The following is a 14,230-nucleotide window of genomic DNA, read 5'->3' as shown; positions in this document are numbered from 1 at the left end:
GGGACCTCTGTGGGCAGTGGACATGTGCATGGTGTACATGTATACTCACAGGAAGACCTTCATATCCATAAGGTAAAATAAATATACAAAAATAAAAATGAACAACAGGATGACACAGGTATCTTTTCTGTTGGAAATCCCATGTTTTTTATGTTTTGAAACCAGATGTTGTGATTCCTCCACCTTTGATCATTTCACCTAGGATCACGTTCACTCTTGGGTTCTCTCTCTCTCTCTCTCTCTCTCTCTCTCTCTCTCTCTCTCACACACACACACACACATACACACACACACACACACACACACACACTCCATTTTCTAGAAGCATGTCTGATTCCAGAAGCCCCAGGGAATTTTGACTTACGAAGGAGGTAGTGGCTGCTGCTTTGTCTTCTCCGTCTTCATCCAGTAGGTCCAATGACCCCAACTGTGTGCTGGGTGGAGTGGGGGAATCACTCACCCTCATCCTGTGCTAGGGTTCCACGTTGTTAAAGCAGCTTTGCTCCAGGAGGATCTGGTAATTAATCTGTCACTGTGTCACTATGGCAACGTATTTATGTATCGCAAATGCCATGAGCCCAGGGGGGACCAGGATTTTAAAACATCTTTATTTAGTGCCCTAGCTAGAGATTAGCAGTGGATTATGTTGTAGCACAGGGAGCAGGCTGCTTGGGTCCTGGCAAAGAAGCCTTAGGAAGCTAATGTCTACTTCTCCTTTAGAAGGAGCTGAGATTTTATTAAGGGCTTGAGGACCAGCAGACCCTTTGGGGCTCATGAGACGTGTTATGATCTATGAGAAACAGTAAGAGAATTCTCCCCCTCCTCCATTCCCTTGGGAGAGAGCATGGAGAGAAGGCAGGAGTGAAGATCCACCCCATGTGGTTATAGGTGACATTCTCTTTCATACCCAGGCTTGCTTGTGATGCTTTTATGCTAGAGCTGGGCTGGGAATTCAAGTCCAGTATTGGTATTGCCAGAATGGCATGAGAAAGGAGAGAGAGAGAGGAAAAAGGAGAGAGAGAGAGAGGGAGAGAGAGAGAGAGAGAGATAGAGATAGAGAGCGAGAGAGCACAATAGGACCACAGGTCAGGAGAGGGGGGAGTCAGAGAAATGTCAAGAAGAGAGCAAGAGGATTACAAACTGTAAAGGCAGCAAAATACCTCAGAGGAAGCTTGCAGGGGAAGGTGTTCAACCACAAGGAATCTGTGGGACACAGCAGGACAGGTTGGCTGGGAGGCAAGCAGGTACAGGGCAGTCTTAAATCTATTTGGTTTTGTTCATGCGTGAGTGTGTGTGTGTGTGCGCGCACACGCATGCATGTAAGGGGTGGACAGCCCCTGAGACTTGAGGTCAAGGACAGTATTGTTTTAAGACGGGGCGGGGGGGGGGGGGTTTATATGCTGAGACAGAGCTCCTTTGTAGGAAGAGGCTGTGGGAGCAGGAGGGAGGGGGTTAGTTGCTACAGGAAAGAGTCTGCAGAGGTGGTGCAGGCTCAAGGCAGACTGCCATCCTCAGCATTTTGTTAACATTGGGCTGGTACATAACCTAGGGAGTGAGGAGCAGAGGCTGGGAGCACTGGAAACGATGCCTAGCCGGGACCACTGGCTCTTACCTGGCTCAGGTCCCTGGAGCATCAGGGCTTTTCTTTCTGTTGGTTCTGACTCTGGGCAGACTCTGTCTTAGGAGCCACTCCTCACTTCTGTATCATGCCCCTGCCCCAGACATTCTAGTGAGGCCTCAAAGGACTTTTTCACGTGGCCATTCCCATGGTGGACCTTTTCATCCTGTTTAAGGAAGTGCAAACCCTGATGTGGTAAAGATACTTTACCTGAAAGCATCACGAAAGAGATGTCAAGACCGAGGTCAGAAGGACAATACTCTCAAAGATTAGGCAAAGGGGGTTTTGGTTTTAGTTTTCACAGGAAGGAGTGAATCAGTACTGTCAGGAAGAACCTGGACAGGAAAGGGGGTAAAGGCAGGCCATAGTTGGGGGCGGGGAGTACTTCTCTTGGGTTCTTCATTCATTAATAGAATTTAGAAACAAACTTATGAGGGAGCCTAACAATTTCATTAGTGGAAGATTTTATTAGCTATTAAGAAAGAAACAGAGCAGGCAAGCCACAAATCTCAGCAGTGGTCAGAAGGAGATGATAGAAAGCAGGAAGCTTTAGTAATGTTGGGGGACAGAGGCAGAAGAGGAGGAAAGCTTTGAGAAACAGAGCGAGGAAGCCCCAGGTATTTGGGAAAGCATGCTTAGGCTTCAGCCAGTATCTGAAAGAAGAAAAGGAAGAATAAAAGGAGTAAATTGACTTTTAGAGGCTGACGGCTAGCTGTGGAAACTCTGGGGAACCCATGTTGAGGTTCCAGGAAGGGCAAGGGCATTATCTCATTAGGGGGGTAATTATTTCTCCCTGTCCTTAGCGTGGCTTTCAATTTATCATTTCTTGAGGGTTGATCTCTTAGCCAGGTAACTGACAGCCCAGATGGATTGACTCTTAAGGGAGGAGACAATATATGTAATGTTCTACTCTTTGCAGCAGATCAGAATGTCATCTCCACCCAGGTCCCGTGATAGATTCCATTCTTTTTACAGGGAAGAAATAACTTTCTTTAATGGGCCTCTACAGAGCCTTGATATCCTTAATGGCTTCTAAGACTACTGTAACATTTCACCTCAAGAGTTCAATCACTCTAAAATCACTTAGGAGATGGGCTGAAACTGGACAATAGCTGTAACTTATTTCCATCATGAAAGCTTAGAGGTCCAGTTCCAAAGCTGTCCAGAGGGTTTAGGAGTTTGGATCACACTTTGTATGCAGCCTCCAGACAAGGTAGCTCACTTATGAGAAGCTGAATAAGGAATCTTCTGATTTGCCTGGCCTCCAGCCAAGACACAACCAAGAGCATTATAAGAATTAGAATTATTTGTGTTCTGAGTCTTTGCCCTTAAACCTTTCAAACCAGTTTCTATATCCTGTTCTCATCAACATGACCTGTCAGTGTCTAAGAAGGCTGTACACGGGGCACCTTTTCATCAGGAGGGCGATATGGATCTCCTGTTGAAGGTAGACCAAATTTCAGAGACCTGTAGAAGAGTGGAGAACCTTAAATGAAGTCTGACCATCAAGAATTGTGTTCAGGTTGATCAGTAGAAGCAAACAGGTCAAGAAATAATTTATTTTGACTCTTTACTTCTTTCTTCTTTTTGGACAGTCTTGCTATATAGCTTAAGTTAACCTTGAATTCATAATCCTCCTACATCAGACTTTGGAGTGCAGGAATTCCAGGTAGAAGGCGCCATGTCTAGGTTAGTAAGTCACTTAGGAGACTAAGAATGAGAATTTGGAGGTCCTTTTGGTTTTGTCTGGATGACAAGATGACAACTGAAATCTTATCCCAGTTACTGGGATAGCAGAGTTGTAGTAAGCCATTTCTCATGAAGAGGCAGAGTGTGGGATGTGAGTCCTTGACCATCACTATTCTCGAGGCCACAAGGTGGGTATGATTCAGCATACCCACCTGCCAGTCTCTCAGTTCCCTCTCTCAGAGCTGCAGATTCTGATATTTCCAGCAGTAACCTTGAGGGATGGGACCTGAGGCTGCCATCTTTAACAGGCCTTTCTATGCTATGTGAGGTTCTGGCAGTGTGATGACCAGCATTATATGCAATTGCTCTACCTTGTAAGTTTTTGGAAAGTATACCCTCTCAGCTAACACTCCCAAGCTAGATGATTTCCTGGAGTATTTGGGCTGTTCTTAATACCACCTGGTCTTTGTAAAAATGTTTAACTACCTCTGCTGTTCTGGCAAGATAATGGGTCACAAGGCTAACTGCTGGTTCTGCTTCTGTACCAAATGCTTGATTGCTCAAGATAGCCAAAGCATCTGCAAGGCATCTGCTATAAAAATTTAGCTCTGTCTACACTGCACGTAGGCAGGGTGTGTGCTAACTCAACCCCCAAACTGTAACCAGTGGCTTTTGCCTTTATAAACCCCAGACTAACAATAGCTGGAGACACACTTTGAGAATCCTGAGTCTTGGGTGTGTATCTGGCCAGCATCTAATAAAGGTCTGGGATATCTGGAGACTCCACAGATACCTAGGCTTTCAGTCTGATTCTCACGTTTTTCTGATCCCAGGGATCCTGGTGTACTGGGAGCCAAGACTTTGCTTAAGCCGAGGGAGCCGCCAGTCCTCAACACCTACATCCCACTAAGGAGCCCTGAGACGGTGGGGTCTCTGGTCTACTGGAAGCTGAGAAATTTGGATAAGCCTAACATTTAGAGGTGGCCACCGACAGGTTCTCCACGCCTGGATTGTGGCATCAGAAGCCCTCTCAGAGGTAAAGTTATGTTGGTAGCATGCATCTATCTGTGAGACTCATAGGAAAGCTGAACACAGAATTAATTCCTGAGTCAGAGGGACCACTGGGTCCTAGTTGCTTCCTTCTGGAGGTAAGCAAAGGCTGACTAGAAGCAGAGGGTAGCTGCCAAGTGGGAGAACATGTGGCTTTGTGTTGTGTGTGTTACTTTTTGTGTCATTTCTTGTCCTTGAAGAAATTGAAAAGATGGGGCAAAAATGTCCTCCACCCAGGAAACCCCCCCCCCTTAAAATGAGATCTGAGGAAGTTTCATTTTAAGGACTTCCAGAGAAAAGCCCTGGAGTCCAGAGAACAGAACTATTCAGGAAAACTAACTGCCTTTTGCTCCCTCAATTGGCCTTCATTTCAGGTAGTCTGGCCTGCTGATGGCTCCTTCAAACTTACAGAGTGCAACAGGAGGCCCTTAGAAAACCAGGGCACCCACCAGCTCTGCTACATTCTGGTCTGGAGGTTCCTGGTGAGGAATTTCCATCCCAGATGAGAGAGTACCAGCCAAAGCAGTCTCCTAATGCCACCAGTTTTGTATCAGAGGAGAGAAAGAAGACCAAGGAGTGGGACAAATTTCAGCCCCCAGTACTACCATCCCCACTGGAAGATGTACTGCCACCCTGTTTGGCTGAGGCACCAGCCAGGGAGAGGAATTTGATGCCAGAGGCACTCCTGAGTCCCCTCACACCCTGGGTGGGACCTCTTCCTGACCCCAGTCTCCTGGTCATTCACTATCTCTGATCCCCAACCCCCCTCCTCTTTTCTCTCAGAGACTTCATTCCTGCCTGCTGTATCTGAGGTTGTGATAGAGTCCCCATGACTCCCCTCTCAGAACACATCCTACCATGTCCCTGGTGTCACTCTCTGACATGCTTACCCCAGTTCTCTGCCTCCAGATATCCTCTCTTTGAAAAAGACTCCCCCCCCACCACACACACATGGATGAGGAAAATGGGAAGAGCCATCAATCAGTTATGGCATATGGTCCCTTCTCCACTAGTGATCTGCATAACTGGAAACTCCAAAATCTCTCTCAGAAAAAACCCAAGGCTTGTTCTCTCTGCTAGAAGTGGTGTTTTATATACACCACCTACATGAGCAGATTGTCAGCAGCTACTTCAAACTTTCTTCACCACAGAGAAGAGGGAGGGAGTCTGATGAAAGGCCCAAAAGGCAGGTCTTGGGAAATGATGGGAGAGCAGCTATTATTGATCTGGTGACAACCGGAGACATTTTTCCTTCCCAGCAACCAGACTTGAATTCTAATTCCCATGAAGGTAGGGAGTCTGTCTTTTAACCTCTTTTACCAGACTCTGCAGGGGAGTCTTGAGGCCTCAGCTAAGTGTCCCACGATTTGTCTAAAGTAGGTTAGATAACTCAGGGTTTAGATGAGTCACCATCTGCTCTCTGGAGTGCTTCCTAGAAGCTTACCCAACTTACACACCCCATGGACCAGGAGGTCCCAGAAAACCAGAGCACTGTCAATATAGCTTTTGTGTCTTGGTCAGCATCAAACATTAGGAGAAAACAGATTTAGGAGAAAAAAGATTTAGAAAACAGAAGGCTTTGAAGCATAGGCACTATCAGAGCTATACAGCAATAGGGACAGGCAGGCTAAGAAACTAGCTAAGATTATGGTGGCGTCTTGCCAGGGAGAAGGACCTCAGCATCCAAGATTTGTGAAAGAAGGGCCAAAGCCAAGGGAAATGGATGCTGAGAGAGGTGCTCCCTTAAAGAAAGGCCAATGTGCCTATTGCAAAGAAACCAGCCATAGGAGAAACAAAAGCAAAGATCTGCACTGGCGCGCCAGCTAGCTATAGACTGATGGGTTGGGCTCAGCCACCACCCTTCCCACACCTCCAGCCCAAGATAACTCTGAAGGGGGCAATGTTTCCCATCAATTTCCTTGTGGAGATCAGAGCCACTTATTTGGTTTTAAAGCAGGCAGGTGGGCCAATAAGTAAGAAACAGATTTGTAATACAAGGAGCTACTGGTTCACAAATTTTGTTCTTGAACCACCAAAAGGACTGTGGACCTGGGAAAGGGAACCATGACCTATTCTTTCTTAGTCATAATTGAGTGTCTATACCCTCTGTTGGGACACTCACTGCTCCACAAACTAAAGACAGAAATACAGTTTGTAAAGGATGAGATAATACCTAGGTTTGGACTGCCATTGTCCATAAGATCAGACAATGGACCAGTCTTTCTGTCTAAGGTTACTGAGAACAGTTCTGCTGATCTGGGGATCAGTTGCAAATTCCATTGCACTTACCATCTACAAAGTTTAGGACAGGTAGAGAGGATAAGTAAGACCTGTAAAATGACCTTGACCTAGTGGAGCATGGTGGTGCACACCTTTAATCCAAGCACTCAAAGGCAGAGGCAGGCGGATCTATGTGATCTGGAGGCCAGCCTCATCTACAGAGTTCCAGGATAGCCAGAGCTGTTACACAGAGAAAGCCAAAACAAACAAACAAACAAAGAAAGAAAGAAACAAAAAGACCTTGACTTGAAATTCTAACCACCGTCTTCTTCAATCTGTACAGGCTCAGCAGCTGCCCCAGGACACTGTGATCTCCTCAGTTAAGGCTGCTTTCCGAGCTCCATCGCGTTAACACGTCCTTCCCAGGATCCAGAGACTCAGAGCTGAGACACTGGGACCCTGCTAGAGAGACCACATCATCATCCTGACCTCTCCTGTGCTGTCAAAGTAGACAGAGTCTGTACCTGGATACATCACTCTTAGGTCAAGTGTGCCACTGGGAACAAGACCCAGTTAACTAAAAGGGGACTGTCACCAAGACCTGCAAAGAGCCACTAAAGATAAGGGTACCATGGGTTTTAACCTAATGATGTTGTTTTATCTGGCTATATTTCCTTCTGTTCTTTCCTGGAATCTAAACTGGAGACCCCTAGGTCCCCAGGATCCTAAACTGATCAAACCAGCCGTTAAGGCATGGAAGTTCCGGGTAATTGCCTTAGAAAATCTCAACAAGACCATAGCCTATACATTCTGTCCGGTGACAGGATGTGCTAGTACTATAAGCCTCACCTTTGATATAAGGGACACCTGCCAAGGGAAATGTATACAGGAGCTCTACAATGCTATGACCTCTCCTATATATGTTTGTTTCATGTATGAGCAAACACGCTCAGACTGTAAAGACCCGAATTATGGAGGATGTCCGCACTGGGGCTGCAAATATCACAGTACTTGGCCCAGATGGGGAGGAGAAAATCCATCTAGACTCAACTCGGTTGATTGGCATACTAGAGTCACCTACTCGATCCCTGACCCCTGGAATGACAGATGGAGAACAGGGGTAGAGGGTCATATCTACAGACATAATGAGAAGGATACAGGCTATGACAGGAAGACTAAGATACTCATCTTTAGAAGTTTAGAGATATATAGACCTTCATATTCCTCTGTTTGAGTGCTATAACCAAACCAGCTACTAAACCTGCTCCTGGCCCTGTTGGTGATGTCACAGGCTGACATCACTTTGTGTTACCACCACCTTTCTCTCTCTCTCTCTTCCCACTAACCCTACTTCTCCGGCCTCCTTTGAATGTCTAATGACATGTTAATATCAGTATACTTGCTCATGAATGTTACTAACTCAAATGTTATGCCTGATTGTTGGTCCTGAACCTTACAAAACTCTCACACTATGTAGGACTCACCATAAATCAGAAGCCCATTCAGCCATTCTCTTTGCCAATTGTCCATGGGTACGTCTTTCCACTCAAGCATCAAATTTCTTCACGTAGGCCAAATCCAAGGTGAGGGAACCCATTTCTACTCAAAGAGCTATGATATATCTAAATCCCCCTTTAAGAATAAATGAAGGTTCTCCATAAATATTTCTCAGTTCCTTGCAACACTTTGTCAAGTGCTGAATCCTCCCTCCCTCCCTCCCTCCTTCCCTCCCTCCCTCCTTCCTTCCCTCCCTCCCTCCATCCTTCCCTCCTTCCTCCTTTCTTCCTTTCCTCCCTTTCCCCTCCCTCCTTTTCTCCCTCCTTTGCTCCCTTCCTTCCTTCCTTCCTTCCTTCCTTCCTTCCTTCCTTCCTTCCTTCTTCCCTTCTTCCCTCCCTCCTTCCCTCCTTTCTCCCTCCCTTCCTTCCTTCCCCACCTGGCAGAAATTGTTTGGTTCACCAGTACTGATGAATTGTACCCATGCTTGCCTATCTGCCATACGCACAAGCCCCAAAATTCTGTATCTTGGTATTTCTGTTCCCCTGAAAATGTATTTATGATGATGGTCCAGCAGGGAGAGAGTACTTGTATTCACAGACCCTGCCAGTCCAGGAAAATAAACAAAGTGTGCAATTCACCTCCTCATACCTTGCTTAATCCTCTTAGGCTTGGAGCCCCTAGTGGTGCCACAGGAACAGCAATGGCTGATGTTAACTTCAAAACCATAACACGTCAAACAACCCAAGATCTGCCCATATTAGAAAAATCTATTGCCAAGCTAGAAAAGCATGTGGATTCATTAGCTGAGGTGGTTCTATGCAGAGCAAGGAGGGCTTTAGGGGAGAATAGTTGCTCTTATGCAAAGCATTCAGGAATCATTAGAGATAACTTGGCTGTGCTCTGGAAAAACCTCACAGAAAGGGGGAGACAATGGTTCCCATTCTCATTCTGAGGCTCCTCCTGGCTACTGTGCCTCCTGGCTCAGTACCTCCAGGTAACTCTGCCATCAGTTACACTTAGCTCTCCTGCTCACACGTCTGTGCTACTAAACTAATGGTTATTTGGTCCCAGCATGAATAGGCACCCACCACCAAGTCAAGGGTTTGACTCAGAACACAACCCCAGGGGAGAATGTGATAATGATTAACCTTGTGTTTAAAATCCATAAACTGCTGTGCAATTGTTCTAGCTTGTAAGTTTTTGTAAAGTGTACCCTGTCAGCTAACTTGCCCAAGATGGATGAGTTCTTCGAATATTTGGGCTATTTTCAAAACTGCCTGATCTAGTCAAAATGCTGAACTACCATTGCTGTTCTGACATGATAATGGTCACAAGGTTAACCACTGGTTCTGCTTCTGTATGAAAAAAAAAAATGCTTGCTTGCTCAAGATAATCAAGGTGTCTGCAAGGCATCTGTTATAAAAGTTAAGCTCTGCCTGCATGTAGGCAAGGTGTGTGATAACTCCACCCTCAAACTATAACCTTGTGGGTTTTCCAACAATAGCTGGGGACACACTTTGAGAATCCTGAGTCTCAGGTGTGGTCCTGACCAATATCTAATAAAGCCCCTTTGTTAAAATTCCTTCACTGTCAGACTGGTGAATCTTTGAACAATTCCAGACCCATAACAACAGCAGCCACAGCCACCGCCACAGGAGCCACCGATCTCCTGGGAGCTTGTTTAAAAGGCTCAGCTCCCGTGGTCACAGTAAAGTATCAAGGGGTTTGGAGGGTGACTATGAAAATACGTCTCATGTATCACCAACATCTACAGGCATCTGCTGGCTACCACACTCTGCTTCTCCCAGGTGGAGGAGTTGGCATCTTGGTAATCAGGACCTACTGAGTTAGTGAGATGGGCATTACAAGGCTGATCTATCCATCTCCTGCACCTAGGGGCCCACCAACCGTTCTGGGTTTCCCTTCATTACTGCTGGTTCTGGGTTCAAAGTATTGCTTTAGACCAGACCTCAGATACTAATAGTTTTTAAAGCTCCCAGGTGAGAAAAATGTTCTCAGTATCCTTAGAACTGTGCTTCTTAGCAGGTCATGGTCTCAAAAGCCTGTAATAGCAGCAACTGGGAAACAGAGAGAAGAGAATTGGAAGTTCAAGGTCACCCTTAGCTACAGTGTCCTTAGTACAGTGTGGATTTGGTTCAGCTGCGAGGTACAGGCTTGAGGACAGGACTTCTGGCTTCCAAAAGAACAGAAAGATATTTACATTATGATTCACAACAGTAGCAAAATTACAGTTATGAAGTAGCAACGAAGTAATTTGATGGTTGGGGGCCATCACAGCACCAGGAACTGTATTCCAAAGTCACAGTGTTTGGAAGGTTGAGAACCGCTGTGCTAGATGATTGGAGAGTGTAGCCAGTTGGAACGTGCAGATGTAAACAGAATGAGATTAAATAAGGTCAGTGCTCTGGAGGTGTGGATGCTACTCGGTGCCTTACCTCCCTTCCCGGGGCCACTTCCTCCAAACAGCTCTCTATTACCTAATTCAGGCTTTAGAATAATCCATAAAATGTGCTGTCCTTAAACCAACATTTCTTAGGCCTCTAATTTCTAGAAACTTTCATTTAGTCTGGACTGAAAGGGGCCAAATGATTCTCTAAGCTAAAGGTTCTTGAGTAGGACACCCCCATTTGATAGGGCTTTGGGTGGAGACAACCTGGGCCTTGTCTGTCCTCCCACAGTGGGCTGTGGTTCATCCTGAGGCTTACATCTTACTTCCTCCACCAGCTCAAGAGCAGGCTCATCTGGCTCTTCTCACTCTTCTGGGGCCAGAAGTCCTGTCCTCAAGCCTGTACCTCGCAGTTGGACCAAATCCACAAGGCTGACTGGCAGACGTCTACCTGTGGCCCAGCTGTACACTCCCTGACATGGAGTCTACTTTCCTGCTAGTCATATTTTTTTAGTTATGCAGCCCCTGATCAGCAACTCTAGAGTGTCGGGGTGACCCACCCTCTTCTCTGCCACCCACAGTGAAGCCTCGTAGGTTCCCCAGAGTAACTGCAGGCTCTGTTTTACCACTGCTATCTGCCAGCCTCCTGTTACCATCCCATCCACAGCCTCTGGTTATTTTTAAAGCTGTCTTGACAAGTTAAAGATTCTATTTAATTCATGAAAGTATTCTAAGCACTTCTAGGGATGGGGGAAGATGAAACCGTGGGGCACGTGGCTCTTGAAAGCAGGTTTCTTCACTGATGGTGCTGTTAGACTTCGTGCTACTAAGCTTATTAGAGACAATCATGGGGAGAGAGAGGCTCAAACGCCACTTAAGATGAATTGGAACCTCTGCTGGGAATGCAGGAACTGGGGCTGGAGACTTGTTGGAACACACTCGTTCCCAGATCTGGGATGGGAGAAGCCTTTGAAGCTGTGTGTATCAGGCTTGATCCTCCCGGCCCCAGAGATAGAGAGAAGATGAAGGAGACGTTATTAGCACTATTATTTATACTTCGTGCAGTTCACGTCTGGAACCCGCTTTGTGAAGTGCTTCAGGCACTACTGAGTTAAATGAATCTCACTTCTCCCAGCATCACTTCTGGGCAGAGGATGAAGGCTTTAGGTAGCTCTGGAAATAATCACATTTCCTTTAACTTAGAGTGCTCCTTAGGCCAGGCCTAATGGGAACACACATTCCTTTAGAATTTGGTCTTTATGAGAAATTATGTCTTTCACAGAAACTCGTGTGACTCAGTGACCTAGGATGGCGGGCTTTGAGGATCTCCATGTTCTCTCCTGTTGAAAGATCATTTGTGGCAGAATATACCAATGTGATTCACAACCAGCTTGGAGAAGAGGGACCAGAAGAGGGGCCAGGACTATGCTTGGCTGGAGTCTCTTCTAGAGGGGTGGTATAAAGTAGAAGATGAAGTTTCAGTATACCAGAGCTGGTACATTACCCATAGGGGCAGTAGCTTCAGGTATGCATCAGGATCCCCTGGAGAACTCACCCAGCCCAAGACTGTTTCACCCAGTGTTGGGCCTTTTAGTGTCTAGGAATGAGAATTTGCATTTTATCAAGTTTTCTGGGTGATGTTACAGTACAGAAAATGTTCATCTTTGGGGGCGTGCTTGGAGATCTACTGAAGTAGTGTGCTGCTACTTACAGCTCTACACAAACACCTATATGCTCTGTGTTCAGCTTCAGGACACTTAGCTCCGTCACCTCCCCCCCCCCAAGACCTCTCATGGAACGTACTCCCTACACTTAGCCCCTCCCCACCTTCCATTTCTACCTAACTCCTGGCAACGTCCAATCTGTTCTGTATCTCTATCATTATGATATTTCATAAGTGCTATATAGGTGGAATTATATAGCACACATAGTTTCGTTATTGGCTTTCTTCATTTTCAGATAAATTTCTTGAGATTAGTCATCTTAACATAAAGGAGGGGGAACTCTCATGAGGCCCGCATCTAGATGAAAAGCACAGTAATTATAACTACTGAGAGAGGAAGAATTAGCCTTCCCCAGGGATGAACTCACTGATTGGTTTCTAACACCAAGTGGGCATCCCTAGAAACATACATATATACGGACAACACTTGATGGACTCAGTGGGCGGTACTAATCACTTACCTGTATCTGTAATAACAGTGGTTAAAGAAGAAGAGGGTGGGGTAAGCATGGGAGGGGTAGGAAAGTGGAGAGGAAGAAAATGGCTTACTTATATTTTAGTTGCATTATTTAAGTTCTTCAAGATGTCAATTGTTGTTGGAATTGTCCGTGTCTTGTTTGGGCAGCCATGTTGAGATTTCATAGGTTTAAACTTCCCTGTCATAGCTAGAAGGTGCAATCCTACAGCAGACTTCCTGGTCCTCTGTTTCTTGTCAGATTTCTGTCTCCTCTTCTGAGATGTTCCCTGAACCTTGGGTGCAGGAGTTGTGTTGTAGATGTATTAATCGGGGATAGACACCCCATGATCAATTGTTCTCTTGGGTTTTGATTAGGGGTGTGTGTGTGTGTGTTTGTGTGTGTGCGCGCGCGTGTGGGCGCGTGTGTTCTGCATCTGCTGTAAAAACAAGTTTCTCTGGTGAGGGTTGAGGGTTATACTTAGTCAGCTAAGCTGGAGCAAGGATGTCTACACCAAATTTTTATGTATATTCCTAGTTTAATTTTTCTTGTTGTTTAATGCACTCAAGTGTGCTTGCTGTTTATGTTTCTTTGTTGTTTTGGTTTGTGGTGGAATTGACAATTAAACCTAAGGCATTGCACATGTTAGGCAAACACTCTTCCGCTGAGCTGTATACAGAGCCCTCTTTCGAGTTTTGAGAGGGTCTCACTAAATTGCCAGGGCAGAATTGGAGCCATTTTGAAGGCCAGGCAGGCCTTAAACCTGAAGTCTTCCTGTTTCAGCCTTTCAGGTGTCACTAAGCCCAGTGACCATTATTACTCTTTGAAGAACACTTGTATGTTGTTTTTAGTTTTGAAATATCACAACTAAAAGTGCCACAAACATTTGTCTAAATGAACGTTCATAAATGAATGTTTGTTTGGGATATGTCTGACCACAGATTGCTCAGGTTTTAAGTTTGCTTTTGTTCCTATTTATTGGGTTTTTTCCCCCCTAGATACACATTTTAAGGTTTTCTTTATTGCTGACTACAGTGAAGAATCACATTAACAAGTGATTTTCTTTTATCTTTCCACACTTCTAATAAATGCTCATGGGAACAAACAAAAACCCTAACACATAAAAAATACAAATGGCAATAGTTTCAAAACAAAAGGATTTGGTAACAGAAGTCTCCATAGTCAGTGTATCAGTTACTTTTCTACTATTGCGATTAAAAAAAAAAAAAAAACCATGATGAAGGCAACTTATAGAAGTAAGTATTTAATTGGGCTCGTAGTTCTAAGGGCTGGAGTCCATGACGGTGGAGCTCACACCTCCATCCACAAACAGGAAGGAAAACACACACTGGTAACACTACCAATCTTTTGGAACCTCAGAGCCCACGCCCAGTGACACACCTCCTTCGACAAGGCCACACCTCCTAATCCTTCCAGCAGTTCCACTAACTGGGGGCCAAGCATTCAAACATATGAGTCTATTGGGGGCCATGCTCATCCGAACCACTGCTCAGTCACAGTCAAAATGTAAAATCATCCAAACTGTTAATGCTCAACACAAACCAGTGTTA

General features: G+C 45.5%; 1 protein-coding gene across 1 annotated transcript; it reads left to right on the top strand.

Moving 5' to 3' along the window:
- The first annotated feature begins 1,157 nt into the window (after window positions 1-1,157).
- Window positions 1,158-8,302, top strand: LOC117703769 (putative endogenous retrovirus group FC1 Env polyprotein). Its single transcript, XM_034495597.2, has 3 exons — window positions 1,158-1,244; window positions 4,141-4,343; window positions 6,921-8,302. The coding sequence occupies exon 3, from the start codon at window positions 7,209-7,211 to the stop codon at window positions 7,809-7,811; it is 603 nt and encodes a 200-aa protein (XP_034351488.1). The 5' UTR covers window positions 1,158-1,244; window positions 4,141-4,343; window positions 6,921-7,208; the 3' UTR covers window positions 7,812-8,302.
- The last annotated feature ends 5,928 nt before the right edge of the window (window positions 8,303-14,230 follow it).

Source organism: Arvicanthis niloticus, chromosome 2, assembly GCF_011762505.2.
Source record: "Arvicanthis niloticus isolate mArvNil1 chromosome 2, mArvNil1.pat.X, whole genome shotgun sequence".
Classification (NCBI taxonomy): Eukaryota; Metazoa; Chordata; class Mammalia; order Rodentia; family Muridae; genus Arvicanthis; species Arvicanthis niloticus.
This window is presented reverse-complemented; position numbering and strand designations above follow the sequence as displayed.

What these genes read in the sequence shown, in the direction of transcription:
- LOC117703769 (XM_034495597.2), top strand. Translation starts at nt 7,209, where the DNA reads ATGGGTTTTAACCTAATGATGTTGTTTTATCTGGCTATATTTCCTTCT.